Source organism: Dipodomys merriami, unplaced genomic scaffold (genome assembly GCF_024711535.1).
Source record: "Dipodomys merriami isolate MVZ:Mamm:240054 unplaced genomic scaffold, mDipMer1.0.p SCAF_5, whole genome shotgun sequence".
Lineage (NCBI taxonomy): Eukaryota > Metazoa > Chordata > Mammalia > Rodentia > Heteromyidae > Dipodomys > Dipodomys merriami.
The window spans coordinates 25,822,513-25,843,247 of NW_027206068.1; the positions used below are offsets into that span (position 1 = coordinate 25,822,513).

The following is a 20,735-nucleotide window of genomic DNA, read 5'->3' on the forward strand; positions in this document are numbered from 1 at the left end:
ACAATTCATTACTATAAGGTGATGTGTCTAATTTTAAAGCAATTTGGATACATAAATATTTTCATAAATCCAAAGTTGTTTACTATTGATTTAATCATCATGCAGTAGTCAAAGCTTTGAGGATTACAGTTTTGTTTTTACCTTTGTGGACTGAGACCAAAGAATGGAAACTGAAGCAAATAGCATTAAGGTATAAATGAAGTTGACTGTTGATGAAGCATTCCTCAAAAAACAAAAGTGACTTATCAGAACATATCATCTTGTTGTCTAAAAACTATATTTACCATAAAAGGATACTTAGAAGACATCAATGGATCAATATCTTTTCAAAATTGAATAAGGAAATGCAAAATACACTGGTTTTTATATTCTGTAAGTGTCCATAAGAGATGCTGGTAACAATGTACTCAAACAGTGGAATTCTGTTTTATGAAAAGAGTATTCTTCATGTTTTTTGTTATAGTATAAATGAGTTAAATATCATGAAAGTAAAATATAGGCTTAGACTTTGTAGATAATGATAGTACAGCATAATTCATATTTTGCAATCAGTTTTGCTTTATTTAAAAGGTTTGAGCTAGGTGCTGGTGACTCACACCTATAATCCTAGCTACATAGGAGGCTGAGATTTGAGGATCATGATTCAAAGCCAGCCTGGTCAGATAAGTCCGTGAGACTGATCTCAAATTAACCACCAGAAAACTGGGAGTGGTACTGTGGCTCAAGTGGTAGAATGCTCACTTTGAGCTGAAGAGCTCAGGGACAATGCCTAGGATTAGAGTTTTCAAAGCCTCACACTCTGGGGGGAAAAAAGGTTTGAAAAGCCTTCTATTGTAACCACTTACTAGCCATTTCACTTATAATTGGTGAAAGGTGGCTAAGAGCGTGGTTCAGTGGTAGAGTGTTTGCCTAGGACACTTAGGTTATGGGTTCCAAACCCAGCACTGTTGTTAAAGACAAAGCAACCATACACACACAACAATAACAACAACAGAAAAACCAGCCAGGCACAATGGCTCATACTTGTAATCCTAGCAACTTGGGAAACCGAGAACATTTTAAGGCTTGCTTTAGGCAGAAAGTTCATGAGAACCCCACCACTCCAACCCTGAATGCAACCAATAAAAGCTGGTCATGGTGGCATGTGGCTAGCATTCCAGCTACAAGTGAAGCAGAGATAGGGAAGATCATGGTTCCAGGCCAGTTTGGAAGGGTGGGTATTTGCGAGATCCTCAACTCAACAGAAAACCTGGGTATTACATATCCCAGCCATGGTGGGATGTGTAAATAGGATTGTAGTCCAGATAGCTGGGTGAAAAGAGATTTAAAAATCAGCAATATAAAAAGGAGGTAGGAAGCATCACTCAAGTAGAATTGCACTTGCCTAGCAAATATAAAGCTCTGAGCTTAAACCAGAGTACTACAAGAACAAATAAATGAAAATCCCAAATTAATGAAAAGTGGTACTTCAAGTTTTTTGTATAAGAGTCTGGGTTTTAGCTTTTTTTGGGGGGGGGAGGGGGGTCCAGTCATGGGCCTGAACTCTGGGCCTGGGCGCTATATCTCAGCTCTTCAGCTCAAGGCTAGCACTCTACCACTTGAGCCACAACGCCACTTCCAGCTTTTTTCTTTTTGCTTACATGGTGCTGAGGAATCGAACCCAGGGCCTCAAGCATGCAAGGCAAGTGCTCTACCACTGAGCCACCTTCCCAGCCCAAGAGTCTGGGTTTTAGGACTTAAATAATTTAATACATTTGCTGGGCTCAAAATGGGTTTTCTTTTATTCCAGTGCTAACTGCTAGCATTTAATTTGTAACAATTTTACTGCATTATTTTAGGACATTTTCTTCAAGAAATTTACTTCTTGAAGGAGATTAGTGAAACTTACAGGGTTTAAAATGAATGGAAAACACTGAAACTACTGAGAGCTGAGTCCTAAATTTTAAATAATAAAAAAACATACTAATGTAATTTTGTGTCTTTAATATTTCCATCTTTTTAGTTAATAGGGAAAATGCCAGTACCTGATGCACAGTCTCCCTGAATAGCAAGGGAAGTATAGGATTCTCAAAGAAAGAAGATCTTCAGCATCATTAAAGAGTTTAAGTATGTTTAACTGTCAATGTAGCTAACGACTTCTCCCTATTTTCTACATAAACCAATCATACATTATGTGAAAAGAAATAAAAAGATTTACTCTTGGTTATGAGATAAAAATTAATGGTAATGAGGGAATTGAACTTCGTATTTCTACAACACTTTTCTCCTTCAGTCATAGGGAATAGGTCCAATAGCATTAAATTACTTTGGATGGAAAATATGGGAAGAATAGAAAAATACTTCTGAAAGAGTCATTCTATAGATGATATTGTTATGGACAGCCACTTTCTGCTAATAAATTATGCAAATGCAGGTATTTATTTATTGAGATAAGGTCTCTGTATCCTAGTTTGAAACTCACTATGTAGTTTAAGCTAGAACTTGTGGATCTGACTGCCTCAGTCTCCCTAATGGTAGGATTACAGGTGAAACATGTTTTGATGCTGAAAAGCACTATGCAACTCTTTTGGGATACCAATAACATTTACACAGTTATAAAAAAAATACATACCCATTTTAGTTTTTCATTCTCTTCCATGAATTTTTTGGCAGCCTTATTAGTATTATCTGCTTGAATTTTAAGCACATTTTTGTTCGATAGTTCTTTTGCCAGCTGAGTAATAAGTGTAACCAGACGTCTCAACACTCTAAAAAAAAAGGTATATAAGAATTCATAACTCGAGTAATTTTGAAGAACTGTAACTTTATGGAGATTTTTATTGATGTAACATGGTTGATTCTCAACAATTACTCTGTGGGTGGTCTCTTAGACAAGTAAATATTGTTTTTGATGCTCTAAAGAAAAACCATCCCCAATGAGAGTGATCTTATCCTACCAAAATGTAAGTTGATAAATTTGTGTGTTTTAGCCAGTCATTTGTGGTCATTTTTAGTTGCAGCAATAGAACAGTTACATCTGTTAATAAAAAATTTCCAATAGTGTGTGTGTGTGTGTGTGTGTGTGTGTGTGTGTATATATATATATATATATACACACACATATATATATACATATATATAAATATATACCCACATATCAATATACACATACCTTTATATATACATGTACATGTAAATCTATTTAAGACCCAAAGTGAGGAGCAAAGTATAGCATAAAAGTCTATAAATATAAGAATGAAGAAATGAATAGTCATACTGAGTTGGGGCAGAATATACTGTACACACAGGAGCATTCAAGGCTCTAGCCTAGCAGACCTACAAACTAAGTATTTATCATTTGAGGCCATCTGAGTAACGAAGATGTTAATAAGATGAAGAAAACCTAATTCTTAACAGTATCTTAAATTTTTGATCTACTTTTTTTCTTTTACTTACAGCCAAAAAAATAATGAAAATCCAGAGATATAAAGATTTCTTTGGGACCTAAAAAGTTTCATCTGTGAATGTTCATAGGCACCAGGTCTGTTGGTTGTGCTCTTCTCCAAGGCAGGGGTAGTGGAATATTTCCTTACTTCTCTCACAGCATCTATTACAGAAACATATAAAACATTACGTTTTTTGTTTGTGTGGGTTCTGTAGTGTGAACTCAAGGCCTGGGTACCATTGCTGAACGTTTTGCTCAAGACTAGCACTCTAGCACTTGAGCCACAGCTCCACTTGGTTAACTGTAGAGTAGTCTCACAGACTTTTCTGCCTGGGCTGGCTTTGAACTATTATCCTTAGATCTCAGCTTCCTTTGCTGCTAGGATTATAGGCATGAGCCACCAGCACACAGCACAGCTTACTTTTAGTTTTTGTTTTTTGTTGGTCGTGGGGTTTGAACTCTGGGCTTGGGCGCTAACCCTGTGCTCTTCAACTCAAGGTGAGTGCTCTACTGCTTGAGCTACAGCACCACTTCCGGTTTTCTAGTGGTTTATTGGAGATAAGAGTCTCACGGACTTTTCTGCCCGGGCTGGCTTTGAACCATGATCCTCAGATCTCAGCCTCCTCAGTAGCTAGGATTACAGTGGTAAGCCACCGGTGCCCGGCTTACTTTAAGTTTTTAAGAATATAAAATTATTAAAAATGAGCAGATTTAAGAAGCATTTACTAAATTTTTGAATAATGGAATTTAGGCAGGGGCTTTCTTTTGTCTTTCATTTTTTAGAACCTGGGAGGTAATCATGTTCAAAGCAGGTACATTATGAGTTACTGTAACATGTTTTTTATTTTTTGATCATACATCTAGGATTCACCATCATGGTACTGTCACCTCTTGCTATTCTGCAAACTAGTATCTTTTAATCTTTCTATTGCTAAAAGTGACTAATATTCAATTTATTGACAGTAACATAATCTCATTACAATTAATTCCAAGAGACTTCCATTGCTCTTATAGTATTTACATTTTTTATAACATCTACTATTACTTTAAATAACAGATTTTAAAAACACTTCATAATACTGAATCTCTACCACTGGTAGAGATTTGTTAAAATGAGATTTGATGTATGGTCACATATACTTCCCAGACTGGCAAATGGATATCACCTGCTATTGGAAATGTTCAGATAGCTGTTCCTTTCATCATTTTAGTTCTGATAAGTTTCAGATCCACAGAGACTATTTCTTTGCAGTGGAAAATAGAACTCATATACCGTGCATTCTTAGTCATTGAGTTCTTATATGTTATAGAAAAGGACATGTTTTAAAAGCCATTGGAGAGAGAAGTGGTTATTATTTTCCTGTGGCAACTGTCATTCTTGAGGGTTCTTTTTGATGCAAAAGGAAGAGATTTTATTCTAGTTAAAAAATTAAGACACTAACTTTATTCCTTATAATAGCTTTATTGAGATATAAATCAGTGTATAACTGATACAACACTCCCAAAACATATACATATCCCCCACTTTCCCCTAAATGTCTATCTGTGTTCCCTTTCCCTCAGCTGTTGGGAACCACCAATCTACTTTACCTATTCTGGATATTTCATATGAACAGATGATATACTATGGGTCTTTTGTGTCTGTTTCCTTTAATGTGCATTTGTTTACATGAGTCAAGATTCATCTCTGTTATACTATGTTATCATGACCTCAATAATTTTATTGGGGGAGTGAGGATTGAATTCAAGGCCTTGTGCATGCTAGGCAGGCACTATATTGCTTGAACAATATACTTAGGCCCTTTTACTTTAGTTTTTCTAATAGAGCCTTTTTGCTTGAATAATACACTTAGTCCCTTTTGCTTTAGTTTTGCTTTAGTTTTTCTAATAGAGCCTCATATTCATTAGACATTTTGGTGATAATTTTGGAGAAGTTCAAAATGTTCTTCTCTAGAACTACTTGAAGCTGCTGGGATTATTTCCACTTCTCCCTTTATTTCATATATGAATAAATCTGACTGAGATGAAATGTCAGCCCATTTAGCTAGTTTGTGCCTGGGTAAGGACCTGTTTTCTTTATTTCTTCTCTGGCTCATTATGTTTATATGGCTGAAGATTCAATTCATAATAACATACCATATGGCAAATATTTACATTTTGATCCCAACACAAAACCATTTACAACCTGATACAATTATCCCTGTCACAATAGATTTTAGTTTCATAAAGAAGACTAATTCTATTCCAGGAGGTGGTGCTTGGAACATGAAATACTCTCATAAAACAATGTCAAACAACTGTGGTTAGTGTTTAAGGTTGGTTACCAGTATTTAAACCACAACAGAACAATTTCCAGGGAATTTTGAGGAAAATGTAACTTTGTGCTTGTATCTAAGTTAAAGTGTCAGGAAGTAACACTTGAAAAGTAGCTACCTTATCTTAGACAAGTTTCCCTGAGCTCAGTTACTTCTAAAAGAATGGGAGATTATGAGGGCCCATGGAAGTTTTATTTTGACAACCATAAGTCTCTACATTTAATTTCTAAAATAATGTACCACGAATATTTCAGATGTACTTCTTCAGGTCTCATGAGTGTCCATTCCATGACAAGTTTGAGATCTGATATATGTAACTTAAAGATGAGACTCAAATGGAAACATGAAACATTTTTCATGCATAACTAATATGTACATTGTGAAGTTAATCTTGGGCATTTTTTTTTCTTTTTTGTGCTAGTCTTAGGGCTTGAATTCTGAGTTCTTTTGCTCAAAACTAGTGCTCTATCATTTGAACCACAGCTCTAACACCAGATTTTTGGAGGCTAATTGGAGATAACTCACATACTTTCTGCCTTGGCTGGCTTTGAACCATGTTCTTCAGATCTCAGGTTCCTCAGTGGCTAGGATTACACATGTGGGCCACAACACCCAGCAATTATTATTATTATTGTCAGTTATAGGACTTGAACTCTGGTCTTGAGTGCTGTCCCTGGGCTCCTTTTTGCTCAAGGTTAGCACTCTACCACTTGAGCCACTGTACCACTTCTGGCTTTTTCTGTGATTTATTGGAGATTAGAGTCTCATGAACTTGCCTGCCCAGGCTGACTTAAAACCATGATCCTCAGATCTCAGCCTCCTGAGATCAGCTAGGATTACAGGTGTGAGCCACCAGCACTAGGCAATTATGATTTTTATGTGCTTATCTGTCTTCAAGTTTTCATATAAGGTCAGGTGTGGACTGTTCTACTGTGTTATCATGCTGAGCTGGAAAGTTTTTCAATTTTGGAAGACTCTGTATTTGGAATTTTCAGTTAAGGGTGCCCAACTGGTCTTTAATAAACATTGAGATACTCATCCCACCTCAATTAAGATTAAAATTCAAAACTATTTGCTATCTTTGTCTTTGTTTTTTTGGGGGGGTCCGGTCGTGGGGGCCTGAACTCTGGGCCTGGGCGCTGTCCCTCAGCTCTTCAGCTCAAGGCTAGTGTTCTACCACTTGAGCCATAGCACCATTTCTGGCTTTTTTTTTTTCTGCTTATGTGGTGCTGAGGAATCGGACCCAGGGCCTCATGCATGCAAGGCAAGCGCTCTACCACTGAGCCACCTTCCCAGCTCATATCTTTGTCTTTTTAAAAACCAGTTGAGAGTCAAGTTGAAAAAATTATGATACTTATTATTTCAGCATGTAGTTCCTCAGACTAAGGATATATTTATATTCTTACATAAGGGTAATAGGGAACTTTTTTTTTTTAAGGCCTCAATAGCTGCAACTATTGAACTCGAGTTGTCGATGTAAACAGGCATAAACAGTATGTGAACAAACAAGCACAGGATGGCTCTAGTAAGAGTTTACTGGGCGCCGGTGGCTCATGCCTGTAATCCTGGCTATTCAGGAGGCTGAGATTTCAGGATTGCTGTTCAAAACCAATTGCCACCAGAAAACTAGACGTGACACTCTGTGCCTCAAAGTGGAAGGGTGCTAGCCTTTAGCAAAAAAGCTTAAGGACAGCGCCCAGGCTCTTACCTACAATAAACAAACATTGAGTTCATAAGACTGTAGGCTTCTAGACAACATACTGTTATCTGAAGTTAACTGAAGTTAACAAAAACTCCCTAGATTTTTTAAAACTATCATGTGATATTCAAATTTTTGCAAGCTCCCAAGAATCCTTTTATTTTTATTTTTGTGCCTGTCCTGGAGCTTGAATGTAGGCAATGTCCTTGTGGTTCTTTTTGCTCACAAGCTAGTGCTCTACTACTTAAGCTACAGTGCTACTTGGCTTTTTTGGGGGTAGTTTATTCAAGATAAGACTTTCCTACCTGGGCTGGCTTTGAATCTTGATCCTTAGACATCAACCTCCTGAGTAGGAAGGATGATAGGCATGAGCCACCAGCACCTGGCTCCAAGAATCCTTTTGAAAATTTAAGGTTCAATTCCTTTACTCTCTAACAGCTAAGTCATTGAGTGCCTAAGACGTTACTATAACAAAGTAATCATAGGTAACTCTGAAACGTAGGCTATACATTATTGCATTTAAACCTAAAAATAATCTAAAAGTTCAGAAATCACTGTACTTCAATGAATTTCATGCTCCTGAATATTGTATCAAGTATGCATAAAGTATCAGTATTTGTACTATATAATATTAACTTTATATAATAGGAAGTGTATCAATAACATCAACTTAGCAATAAGAAACAAGGAATTCATTAAAAAAAGTATTCAAAGAAGGTTCTAGTACTTACCTAGAAACAGAACAATCAATAGGACAATAATGGTAAGGAAAGCTTTATTCCAAAAAGTTGCAATTTTACCCCACACACTAAATGAAAAAATCTTCTGCCATCTGTAAAGTAATAGTTACATTAGATATTATTAAAAAACAAAACAGCCACAATCCAAAACAAAAGGTAGGCTTTTGAAGTATTTTCTAAATAAAGTAACATACTGTGACATTGAAATTTTGAGAAACTATACAGTACTGGGGCTCTACCACTTAAGTCACACACCTCATTTCTGACTTTTCTGGAGTTAAGTTTCCAATGAGTTTTTCTGCCTGGGCTGGCTTTCAACTATGATCAGATCTCAACCTCCTAAAGTAGCTAGGATTACAGGTCTGAGCCACTAGCACTTTGAGAGATTTAACTTTTAAGTTAATTAATTCTTCGACATGACAAAACCCATGAAGCAGAGAACAGCCATTTATTTAACAATGTGACATTTGATTATCTTTTGTCTGCTGGTTTAAATATTCTTAACTGAAGAAAGTATCTTTTTTTATTTTTATTTTTTGTCGGTCGTGGGGCTTGAACTCTGGGCCTGGGCGCTGTCCTTCAGCTCTTCAGCTCAAGGCGAGCGCTCTACCACTTGAGCTACAGCACCACTTCCGGTTTTCTGGTGGTTTATTTGAGATAGGAGTCTCACGGTCTCTCCTGCCTGGGCTGGCTTTGAACCGCGATCCTCAGATCTCAGCCTCCTGAGTAGCTAGGATTACAGGCGTGAGCCACCAGCACCCGGCAAGAAAGTATCTTTTAAAGTAAACATGCATGAACAAAATCTTAAAAAGGAATTCTTACAGCAAAATGTTGTATTTTGATAAAAGTTATTTATATCTTTGTTCCTTGTCAGAGTAATGACTCATCTCTATTACCAACATTAAAAAAACTGTTATTATAAAGGCGATGTACAGAGGGGTTACAGTTACATAAGTCAGGCAAAGAGTACATTTCTTTTTGGGCAATGTCACCTCTTCCCTCACTCCTAGTTTTTCCCTTCCCCTTTGCACCTACACATTGTATACACTGCATTTGTTCACCCTTTGTCCCTCCATTTCCTTTGCCCTCTCAAAGACAGAAAAATGAACAAATAAAATAAAAACAACTGAGAACAAACCTCAAGCTTCCATTTCTTGGAGTTGATTTCCATTCTATGTGATCAGAAGCACATAGGCATTGTGCCTTTGTGTTCCTCCCCTAAGACTCTTCTTTAGTCTCACTGTGTGAGATGTCTAACGATTATCAACATTTTAACTCTCTTTACATTTATCTACATTGAGAATGTGTATGGTTATGTAGCACAGGCTTGCTTCAAACTACAGATAATCCTGCTTCAGCCTGCTGAGTGCTAAGACTACAGGAATGCATGCATTCTGTATATTCATTTTTATTTAGTATATCTCTAACATACTCAAGTAAAAAAGTTTCTTTAACCTAGAAAAATTTAAAAGTATTACTGAGGTATTATGCATGGAGAAAAATGAAAAGTCCGAAATATAATAGCATGGTAAAGTTCTTACAACGTATGTATTCGTGTAATTTATAAGAACAGATGTTCATGAAATCCAAGTAGATAAAAGAAGCAACTTAGGGATTGTGAAAGAATAACCTGACCCATAAATTAAGACGAAGCTTCCAGTCTCATGATTTTTTAAGTCCTTAAGCTTTGATGCATACGTGTTTATAAACAAAATTATATATATGACTTATTCACTATACTATCCTTTAATGAAAAATACCTAAAATCTGTTAAGATTTTCTTTTATTCCATGAGAGTGAGCAAATATCTTGCAACATTTTTATTACAAGTGTTTCATCATTCCTACTATCAAGTTCCTGGATCTAAAATTAAACTCCTAACTAGTTTAAAAATGAGTTAATGTCGGGATTAGAATATTTAATGCTTCAAGATTTTAGGAGGTTCTTTATTAAAGCAATAAAACACATAGTCCTAATACTTTTGCAACCTTTAATATATATATATATATATATATATATATGTATTCATTACTTTCAAGTGAAATAAAAAGGTAGCAAGATTGCCATTAGTGAAACTGTGTCTTCTATACCTAAGGCCAAAACCAAGAATTATTTACTGACTCTGGTTTCTAAGAGGCCACTGTGCTCCTTTAAATTCTGACATTTTTGTTCCCATGTTGTAATGTAAACCTAATTTATCCTTTTACATTTATTTCATTGTGCAATTTAGGAGAAGTCAAAGGTGAACCCTGAAGGCAAGACAGAACAGATATTAAAAGCATACCTACCACTTTGTAATATCTGTAACTGACAGAAGGAAAAGGACTGAACTCTTTTCCTTGCAGAAGAGAGGAAAACTATTTGTGCACATAATATAAAGCTTTCTATAAGTTACATTTTAATACTGTCATTAGACAATAACTTATTAGGCGAGTTTATTTTTTCTAAAGGGCTTATTGGCTCTCAACACCCTCTTTTCCTTTTTCTGAAAGCCGTTTTCTTCTTGGGTGTCACCCCGGGAGCCCGAGAGAGCCAATCACACATGAGAAGGGACCGCCTGACGTTCCTACCTCTGAGGAGGGATGAAAGGCAGGCAGAAGATTAAAATGAGTCCTATTTCGGCATAGAGAAAGCTGGCCACAGCCACCCACTGGATTGTCATTGTTTTCTCTTCACACCTAAACAGAGAAACATTCAGACTTCGTCTCCGGATCCGAGAAGCCGGCCAGGCCCGCGGGCGTTCCGACCCCGGCCTCCCCTAGCCCAGAGGACGGGAACGCCCGGACTGGGGGGTGGGGGGCGAGGGGTCAGTGGGCCCGGCAGGCGACCGCCAACTTCCTCACGCCTCGGCGGCGGCGCCCGCAGCCAGGGGCCTCCGCCCGGCACGCCCGCCCGGCCGCCCGCCCCCTGCCTCCCGCCGGAGCCCGCCGCGGCTCGCGCCCGGAACTCACCCCGCGGCCGCCCGCCCGGTCCCCGCGCAGGTCCGCGCCGCCGACCCGCGGACGTCAGACGTCCCCCCCCCCACGTGAGGTCACAGGCGGCGCGACGGCGTTTATTGGCGGCAATTGTTTCCTAATTGGGGGCGGGGTCCGAGGGCGACGGAGTTTCGGACGCCACGGGGGGGCTCCCCCGGGTGCAACTTGCGGGCGGGGTTGGCTTCGCGGCGCTCGGGGGCCGGGAGGCGGAAGGGCACACGGAAGCTTCCCGGAAGAGCTCCGTGGCCGGAGCCCGCGAAGGGCCGGGGCAGACAGAAACGCTAGTTGTCTCGGGTGGAAACTTCTCCACGTCTGGGACTGAGCTGATTACCTACGGGGTCGGGACCCGGGCTCGTCAAGGAAAGATCAAGCGGACCTCAACAGACCAGAACAGGCTTTAGTCTGTGCTGCCGAGGGACCCCCTGTAACCCGAGCCCAGGGGTTCATACGAACGGGGAGCTGGGAGCGGGGAGCCTGTGGGGTTCAGGGTTCTATACATTGGAAGGTGAGATCTGTGGCAGTTCTTTGTCCCGTCCTGTTGAGGATTTATAATGTAAATGTCCTGTTTGGGAGGGGAAATCCTTCTGACGCTGACAGTCCTGCACTTTCAGTTAAGGTCAGGGGTGGTTTTCTTGAGAACCAGGAGGGGTCCCCAGACGGGGTGGTCAGTAGGCCATGGAACAGCATTGAGCTATGAGAACAAAGCAGAGGCTCATCCCCGTGTGTGTGCAACATTCTGTTCTTGAGAATCTGTACTTAGGCTTGTCCATAGGCTAGGAAGAGGCAGTGAACTCCAGGATACTGTATGGGTATAGTCATTGAAGCACTATTTTCCAGGTTTTCAAAATGTGTGAATAATGTATTCTCAAATTATTAGATAAGGCCTCCCCCCCCCCCATATGGACTGCATCAGAAATGTCTTCTTGGGAAGACTGAACATTGCCCTGCCTATATTTGTTTTTACACTATTCCTACCAAATGAAAATGCCAGTTAATTTTTAAAACGCATTAATTGAAAAGTGAAAGCAGTAAGGCAGCACAATGCTTCCGTTAAAAATGATTCATTTGGGGGGCTGGGAAGGTGACTCAGCGGTAGGGCGCTTGCCTTGCATGCCTGAGGCCCTGGGTTCGATTCCTCAGCACCACATAAGCAAAAAGAAAAAAGCCGGAAGTGGTGCTGTGGCTCAAATGGTAGAGTGCTAGCCTTGAGCTGAAGAGCTGAGGGACAGCGCCCAGGCCCAGAGTTCAGGCCCCAGGACTGCGCCTCCCTTCCCCCCCAATGATTCATTTGATAGTCTCAAACTATCCAGCAGTTTTAGTTGTCTCCTTAATACTTTTCCTGTTGATAATTGGGTGATAAATTAGTGGATTTAGTTTAACCTCAGCTCATACTGGTAGAACGCATTCACCAATAACAAAACATGCACTTCCAAACCCCAGGAGTTTGCAAGTTGCTATCATTATCCATTGCTAAGAGGCATAAAAGTAACTAACAACATTAAAGAGAATGAAAATTAGTTTTTAAAATTAAAACTTGGTAACTATTCTGTAGAAAGTATTTCAAATATATAATCACCTTTACATCAGCTACTAAATTTTTCATAGTTAAGATGCTGGAGAACTGTAATCTAGTTACAGGTATATTTATCAAACTCTCATTCCTGTAATGGCCTCGAATGCTTGCAATGTATTAAATTTGATGTCACTTAAAGACTTGTGTGGAATCTTAAATTATAGATAACACCACATTTATATCTGCTCACAAAATTCCTAATACCTTAAGGTATATAATTAGTTTATCAGTTTAATTTTCCAATTTAAAATTTTAATGTAAGTCCTGAGTAAAATTCAGAATTTCTTCTTCTTTTTGGCATCCTATGGATTGGCACTTGCTCTACTGCTTCTCTGCACTTACGAAGAATGCACTTCTTGCTAGGCATCCTAGGTACTGAAGAGACTGAGGTCGGAGGATTAGGGTTCGCAGCCAACCTGGACAAGGCTGTCTATGAGACTTTTCACCAAAAAGTTGGAAGTGGAGCTGTGGCTCAGATGGTAGAGCACCATCCTTGAGCACAAAAGCTCAGGAACAGAATCAGGGCTCTGAGTTCAAGCCCCAGGACCCATACACACCCCAAACTTCATGTTAACTTGTAGATATGAGTCACACTTTAGTGCCAAAATAAAGTTTTATTTAAAAATGTTAAAAACATGATTCTTTAGAACCCTCTGCTCCATGTATAGAGATCCAGAGTAGAATTTGTCAATGTTTGGACCTAGGACCACCAGGATGTTTGTACTACCTGGCTCTTTAAAATAAAACTCTGGCTTTATGTAAAAATGGATCCAAAATCGTTTGAGGATAGGATAGGGGCCTGACTTTTAAAAAGTGTTCCTTCTTCCCTACAGTGTACTGGAGTTTGAACTCATGGCCTCACACTTGATAGGCAGGTAGTCTACTGCTGAGGAATGGCTCAGCAAGCTTTTTTTTGTATTGGTTATTTTTACTTTTTATTTTTTTGGTGCTGGTACTGGGGGTTTGAACTATGGGCCTCATAATCTCACTTGGCTTTTTGCTCAAGGCTAGCTTTCAGCCACTTGAGCACACCTCCACTTTTGGCTTTTTGCTGGTTAACTGGAGATAAGGGACTTTTCTGCCAGAGCTGGGCTCGAGCCATGATCCTCAGATTTCAGCCTTCTGAGTAGCTAGAATTACAGAAGTGAGCCCAGCTGTACTGGTTATTTTTGACATAGGATCTCAATTTTTGCAAAGGCTAACATCCGTTTTATGCTTCCCACTAGAGCTTCGACAGGTATACACTATTATAACCAGCTTTCCTCTGTTGACCTTCTGCCTAGACTAGCCTGTAACCAGTCCAGCTTCCCACATAGCTTGGAATAACAGGCTTGCACATAGTTATTAGCCAAGAAGGGATCTCAAATGTATGTGTGAGTTGGCCTCATCAGTAGCTACATGTGAATCACCAGTACCTAGCTTGAGGGACTGGTGTACACTAAACTTTGAGAACTACTGATTTAAAATAAAAGCCAAGATGTGACCTTGCATAGTTTCATTGTAGGTATAGAAGTATATATTAAAATGATTTAGGGCTGGGATGTAACTCAGTGGCAAAGTGCTTGCCTAGCAAAGTGCAACTGGGTTTGATCTCCAGTACCAAAAAAGAAAAGACAAAAAAAAAATTACAGTTAAAATAATTTAGAAAGTCCAGTCAAATGCCATAATGGTCTGTAAGGTAATCTAAAACTGCTGATGTGCTTGACAGAGCATTAAATATTCTTTTTTCCTGCCTTGAAGTTATTTTTTCCATCATGTACATTAAATGTTGATGGAAACACATAAAAGGAGTTCCAAGTTCAAGAGCAATGTCAGCCCAGTCCCAGATACATTTCAGTGGGGTTTCCTCATATCCAGCAAACATGGCTGGGTTGGCTAAAAGTCCTCTTGCAGCCATTACACCTACAAAGTAAAGCACACCATATTTGAAACATGGTTATTCTGATCCAATGAAACAGAGAATACTAAAAAATCAAATAATATTACAAGGATTCACAAGGCCTTCATTACAAATTAGTCTGATTAATTAAGGTACCCCTTGTTAACCAAGGAAGATAAACATGTACTTATATAATTCTTTTTTCTTTAGAGTTTCATATTAAGTAATCAAAGAAGTCTAGCCTAGGTCTTTGATTTTCTTTAGGGAAAAGCCCGATTATCCTAAATTAGACTCCTTAAAGTGAAGTTCATTCTTTCATCTTTCAATAGTTAAAATAGGGCTTAACATGCGAATAATGTAATGAAACTACATGGAAATCCTGGTGTTCCTTTGGCGTCTGTGGTAATTCAAATTAACTATCATTTTAAATCCATGTGTTTTCCTAATAGGCTATCTAGAAGATTATTAACTGGCCACTAGATATAATGGTAGCAGATAATCTATCATTTCTAAGGAGAATTACTAGCATTTAAAAATATTCTTGAGCTGAAAAATATGGCTCATTATTAAAGAAATAATGAAAATCAAACATCAGTCCTCCATTTTCACTTTAAAAAAAAAAAATCCAAGTACTTATTCTTACCATCTGTTCCAGTAATCTGCCACACATTTTCTGCTTCTTTTAAGCTTCTAATATCTCCATTAGCAATTATAGGTACAGACACATTTTCCTTTATCATTTTAATGGCATCATAGTGGACTGGCTGATGTCTCTCTTCAGTAGTTCTTCCATGGACTGTAATCCAGGAAACTCCTGTTGCTTCAGCCTTTCGACAAAGATCTACAGTTTTTGTAAGGTCATCGTGGATCCTACAATTTCAAAATTATACTTATCTGTCACACACAAATTTTAATGCTAAAATTAACTGAAACTGTAGTTCACCCCCACGTTATTTAGTTATCTTTGGTATATTACTCCATGCCACCATTAATGAGGTTTGTTCAGGCATCAGTTCCTACCCAAGACCTAATATTTAGTTATTTCACTATTGATAATAATAAGATGACAAATTTTATTCTACCTGCTGCTTCTCCCTTTTGGCTTTGGGAAATCAAGGACTGTCAAAGTACTGTCACAGATGAATGGGAAAATGCTATCTTAACTTTTGAAGTGCAAGTCCCAACCCCTAAATGGAAGAACATAAAAACTTTATCTGGAAATAAATGTGTCGACAACAATAAAAAATGGACTGTTGGTTTGTTTTGTAAAATTTAAGTGCAAAAAATCTTTCCTATTTCTTACTCAGTACTGCATATATTTAGTAGTATTAATAGTACTTTAAAATGTTGAGGATTAGTGAAATCTTTTAATAAAGAGATATTAAAATTTTTGTTAAAATAAAAAAGGATACTCAGAATTACACAGAAAGGAGTATGTATTTATTTACTATATGTCTTGTTTCAAGTTTTCCATATGCCAGCTAACAGGACAAACATTCCTATATCACTATACAAAATGAATATTGTTTTATTTCCTAAGTAATCGACTATCATGTCAATAGATTAAAATATTGTTTTTACCTTATTTTAATCGAAACTGAAAACCTGGGGTTTTCCACTTGATTTCTAACTTGTTTCACCATATCTCGAACAAGCTCTGGTTTGTTTATTAAGCAAGCTCCATAACCTTCTGCCATTGCCCACCTAATAGAGCAAATATAAGAAATGGATTGTAAGCAGCTAGAAGGGAGGGAGAAATTCTAAAAGCACTGAAATATCCCTAGATATTGAGAATAAAGCAGATTTTCAAAATTCATAGACTAACATTTCTAAGTGGATCAATGTTGTTATGAAACACATTCCTAGTTCAAAAAGTTCTGCGGGAAAGGCATTTTCTCTGGCAAGTGAGAATATTGAACAATTCATTCATGCAAATAGATTTAAGTATCTGTAATTATCCACAATTAATTCAGATTTTTAAAATTCCAAATTTGATGTTCATTGTGTATAACGAGATTTTATTAGTCTCAATACTAGTAAGATATTTTTGGCTTACAGCATTCCAATACCACTAATCAGCCTACTTAATGCTCCTAATGAGTATATAAATATGTCTAATCTAATTTGGATTATCCTTCACTTAAAACCCTTACTTTATTCTTTGGACACATTTTGAAGTATTGACAGATAATTCTAACACAATGCCAGCACAGCAGAGACATTATTGTCAGATTAAGTGCATCCTAGTCAAACCCAGTTACTTAATCAAGTAATTGTGATATTGGGGGGCGGGGAGGGGAGAGGAGGTGATTATTATAAGGTGCTTCTGTAAGGAAAATTACTTGGGGAAAAATATGGTATTTCCCAAATAATACAATTGATTTTTAGAGCAAGCATATCTGGCTTAGCAATGATAATAATCTGTAACCACAATCCACAACAATATGGACTGCCATAAACATTAGATTTAACTACTTGATGATTAGGCAGATTCACCAAAACATGCTAGTGATGAGAGAAAGGAAATACCTCTGAAGGGTCTATACATCATTTTGGCCACCAGTAAAGACCTTTCAGTTATGTTTCTAGAGCATCACTTGTCCTGTATTTTTCATCTCTTCCTGTTTAGAAACCTGGTGCTTCATGTCCTTTTTAATTTTTGAAAAATTAGAAAGGTACTTTGCCATGTTTACAATTTTTTTTTTGTTGGTCGTAGAACTTGAACTCTAGGCCTGGGCGCTGTCCCTCAGCTCTTCAGCTCAAGGTGAGCGCTCTACCACTTGAGCCACAGTGCCACGTCTGGCTTTTTCTGCTTATGTGGTGCTGGGGAATCAAATCCAGGGCCTCATGCATGCAAGGCAAGCACTCTACAACTGACCCACCTTCCCAGACCCAATTTTTTTTTCCCTGTTTTGAAAAATTTACAATTTCTTTGAATTTTACCTCTGAGGGCAACCACAGTTAATGTCTATTCCATTCGCATAAGGACAGACTATACGAGCAGCATCAGATAACAGTCTTGCATCATTAGCAGCAAACTGAACAATCAATGGGCAATCACCTGATAAAATGAATAGCTCAATGTTAAAATCCACAAGAAAAAGAAAATCTCTCATACACACACACACACACACACACACACACACACACACACACACATCACTGTAATGTATGAAACTGACAAAATGACAATATTTTTAGCCCAATGAACATTTGTGCAAATAAGATTAAAGGAACATTTTAGTTAAAAGTAATTTATAGTAAGAAAAATTCAAAAATTATAAAATTTCTAAAACTGAAAAGTCAACACTTGGTGAAATCTTCCAATACTTGTTGAGGAGAATCCCTTTCTAAAAGTGGGAATTAGCAACACATTCCTGAATTATTCTAAGTATATGAAGTATAAATGAATGTGAATGTTATATAGATACTGCTATGCCTACCACTCTTCATTTCTCACGTATTCTTTCTCTCCTGAGAGAGGCATTCAGATGGAACTTCTAGATAGTGGCACATTCCATTGTAAGGATGGAACAGTATACTATTTCTAGATTATTTGTGGCTCTTGTAATAAAAATATTCTTGTACACATGCTTTTGTGAGTATATTAGTATGGCAAATTCTGATAAGTACAGTGAATAGACATTTAACATTGTGACAAGTATTATAAAATTATCTTCCAAAAGTTTATCAATATAAGTATCTATTACTATGAAGGTTTTTTAAATAACTTAGCTGTATCTACCACTGGTAAATTGCCATGAGCTCATTTTTTTTACATTCTCTATGTGCAATTCTGTTATTTTTTTATTATCAACTAATAATTTATCAACTATAATGTTTTTTAGGAAACAAGTTAGCCATGCTATCATAATTTTTTCTAGTTCTTTTTCAGTGGACTTGTGCACTTAGATATAAAAGTTGAAAATTAATGTAGCCAAATGTACCAGAGCTTCCCTAGAACAAATTCTTCCCGCACCTTCATTTACTTAACAAACTATGGAATATGTATTTTTAACATTTCAAAGGCTTTTATGAGAAGGACATATATGAGATTCACTGGGTGTGTGTCCAAACGCAGGTGCTTAAGTCATTACCTCAGTTATTGTAATCCAAGATTTCTATAGCAATCCAGTGATTTACACATCTGTGATGGTAAAGTTTTATGTTTTCTTTTCCCTTTTGTACCTAGTTACAGAATTTTAATGTAACTATCATTTCTTGCTCTATTTTCAACACTGTTAGATAATAAAAATATAAATCAAGCTATTCTATAGCTCCAGCTTTTTATTTTTGGTCGGTTGTGGGGTCTGAACTCTGGGCCTGGGCGCTGTCCTTCAGCTCTTCAGCTCAAGGCAAGTGCTCTACCACTTGAGCCATAGCGCCACTTCTGGTTTTCTGGTGGTTAATTGTAGATAAGTCTCACGGACTTTCCTGCCTGGGCTGGCTTTGAATTGGGATCCTCATATCTCAGCCTCCTGAGTAGCTAGGAATACAGGTGTGAGCCACTGGTGCCTGGTAGCTCCAGCTTTTAAGGAGCCCATAACATAGATGGAGAGGGAAGGATATAGGATAATATAGTACAACAGCTTTAAGTATAACAATAGAGCTTGTGTTTATAAGAGAGGGCACAAGTAGAGAGTAATCAGAAAAGGCTCTTTGGGTACAAACTTTGACAGGTGGATTAACTTTTGACAGGTTGTCAGAGAGGTTAGGCATGAGTAGAAGAATATTCTAGGTAGGGAAGTGTGAGAGTACAAGGCATGTTCAGATACTTAGTTAATTTATTTTTATTTTTTTAAAGAATAAAATTTAGTGGATCATGAGGACTTTGCATATTATCCTCAGTACAGGAATTTTAGTCTTTAATTTAGTGGTTCTCAACCGTTAGCAAGTCCATCATTGTTTGGATGGCTTTTTAAAAATACACTACTGGATTACCATCCTCATTTAGTAAGGGTAGTGAGGTAAAAAAAAAAAAAGTTCATTTATAACAAGTTTCCATAAGATAGTAATGCCTCTCTTCTAGGGATCACACTGAAAACCACTACCTTACATACCCAGTTCCAAGCAGGAAAGAAAGGTGAACAAGTTTACATTTTAGATAGAGGTTTCTTTGGGCTATTTGGAGGATTCTTTGGAATGGGACAAGACTAGGTGCAGTGGGACAGGAATATATTTTAATAGTCCAGGAAGGTCAGGCTTTATAAAAGGCAGTCTTTACAGTGTGACAGATGACTAACAGGCATTCTTTACTAAGCATTATAGCACTTAAAATACAAAAGACAGTAAAATATTATCTTTTTTATTAAGCTTTAAAAAGTCAGCAAACAGCTTCACATACCTCTGTTTGTGGTAAATTCACTGTCTCTGGCTTTTACAGATCGGACAAAATCAGCAGCCACTATCATTGGTGTATAACACAAATCACAGCAGTATTTTCTTACTAGTGTTCTAAAAGCCAACCTGTCAGAACATAAAACTTTAATCATGCATTTAGAAAACATTATAATGTGAACTTGCACATTGATTTGGTTAATTATTAAATATTTAGCAGGGAAAGTTCTATGTAAAGATGGAGTAGGTATACTTCCTCCTAGTTTTCCTGCAATTTATAACGAAGAACCTTGGATATTAAATAAAAAGCAATCATAGGAAAACGCTGAAAGGTAAACAGGGCAGATAAGCTTAATGACCTCAGGTCCTAAGAACTGGGAGGGTGGCATGTTTCTTTTTGCCTAAGATATGGCCAACTGCAATCACCAGTAGGTATACATAAAGCAGCCACACACAAGTCTTCTCTTTAATCAAAGGGCTAGGAAAGGGAAAGTCTAGGAAGATAGAAAGCTTTTGGACAATATTGTTCTACTCCAGTGAACTACTATAGAAGAAACTATGGTCTCAGCACTACCTGGAAAAATTGAGTGAGGAACCCAGACTTCTACCCTTCCAAGGCTATAGCAAGGTACTCCAATATCCACTATCGCAGTGTACAAGAAGGTTGTAGGGATCTGGAATGTTATGTATACTAGATCAGTGGAAACAATGTGAGAGAATGAATATTCCCATATCTTCTAAACAGTACTAAGGCACTCTCTCCCTCCCAGCTAGGTGTGCCGTAAGAAGCCTG

At 37.8% G+C, this 20,735-nt stretch overlaps 1 protein-coding gene across 1 annotated transcript in view; it reads right to left on the minus strand.

Moving 5' to 3' along the window:
• LOC138810018 (uncharacterized) overlaps nt 1-20,735 on the minus strand; it is a 55,028-nt gene that overhangs the window by 28,958 nt on the left and 5,335 nt on the right. The window contains exons 3-12 of the mRNA XM_069997222.1: nt 19,950-20,071; nt 17,549-17,666; nt 16,187-16,309; nt 15,249-15,475; nt 14,384-14,628; nt 11,263-11,484; nt 10,749-10,936; nt 8,170-8,270; nt 3,436-3,586; nt 2,612-2,747 (exon numbers count right to left, since the gene is read on the minus strand). Coding sequence (XP_069853323.1) covers nt 2,612-2,747; nt 3,436-3,586; nt 8,170-8,270; nt 10,749-10,936; nt 11,263-11,484; nt 14,384-14,628; nt 15,249-15,475; nt 16,187-16,309; nt 17,549-17,666; nt 19,950-20,071 — 1,633 coding nt within the window. The remainder of the gene's footprint in view (nt 1-2,611; nt 2,748-3,435; nt 3,587-8,169; nt 8,271-10,748; nt 10,937-11,262; nt 11,485-14,383; nt 14,629-15,248; nt 15,476-16,186; nt 16,310-17,548; nt 17,667-19,949; nt 20,072-20,735) is intronic.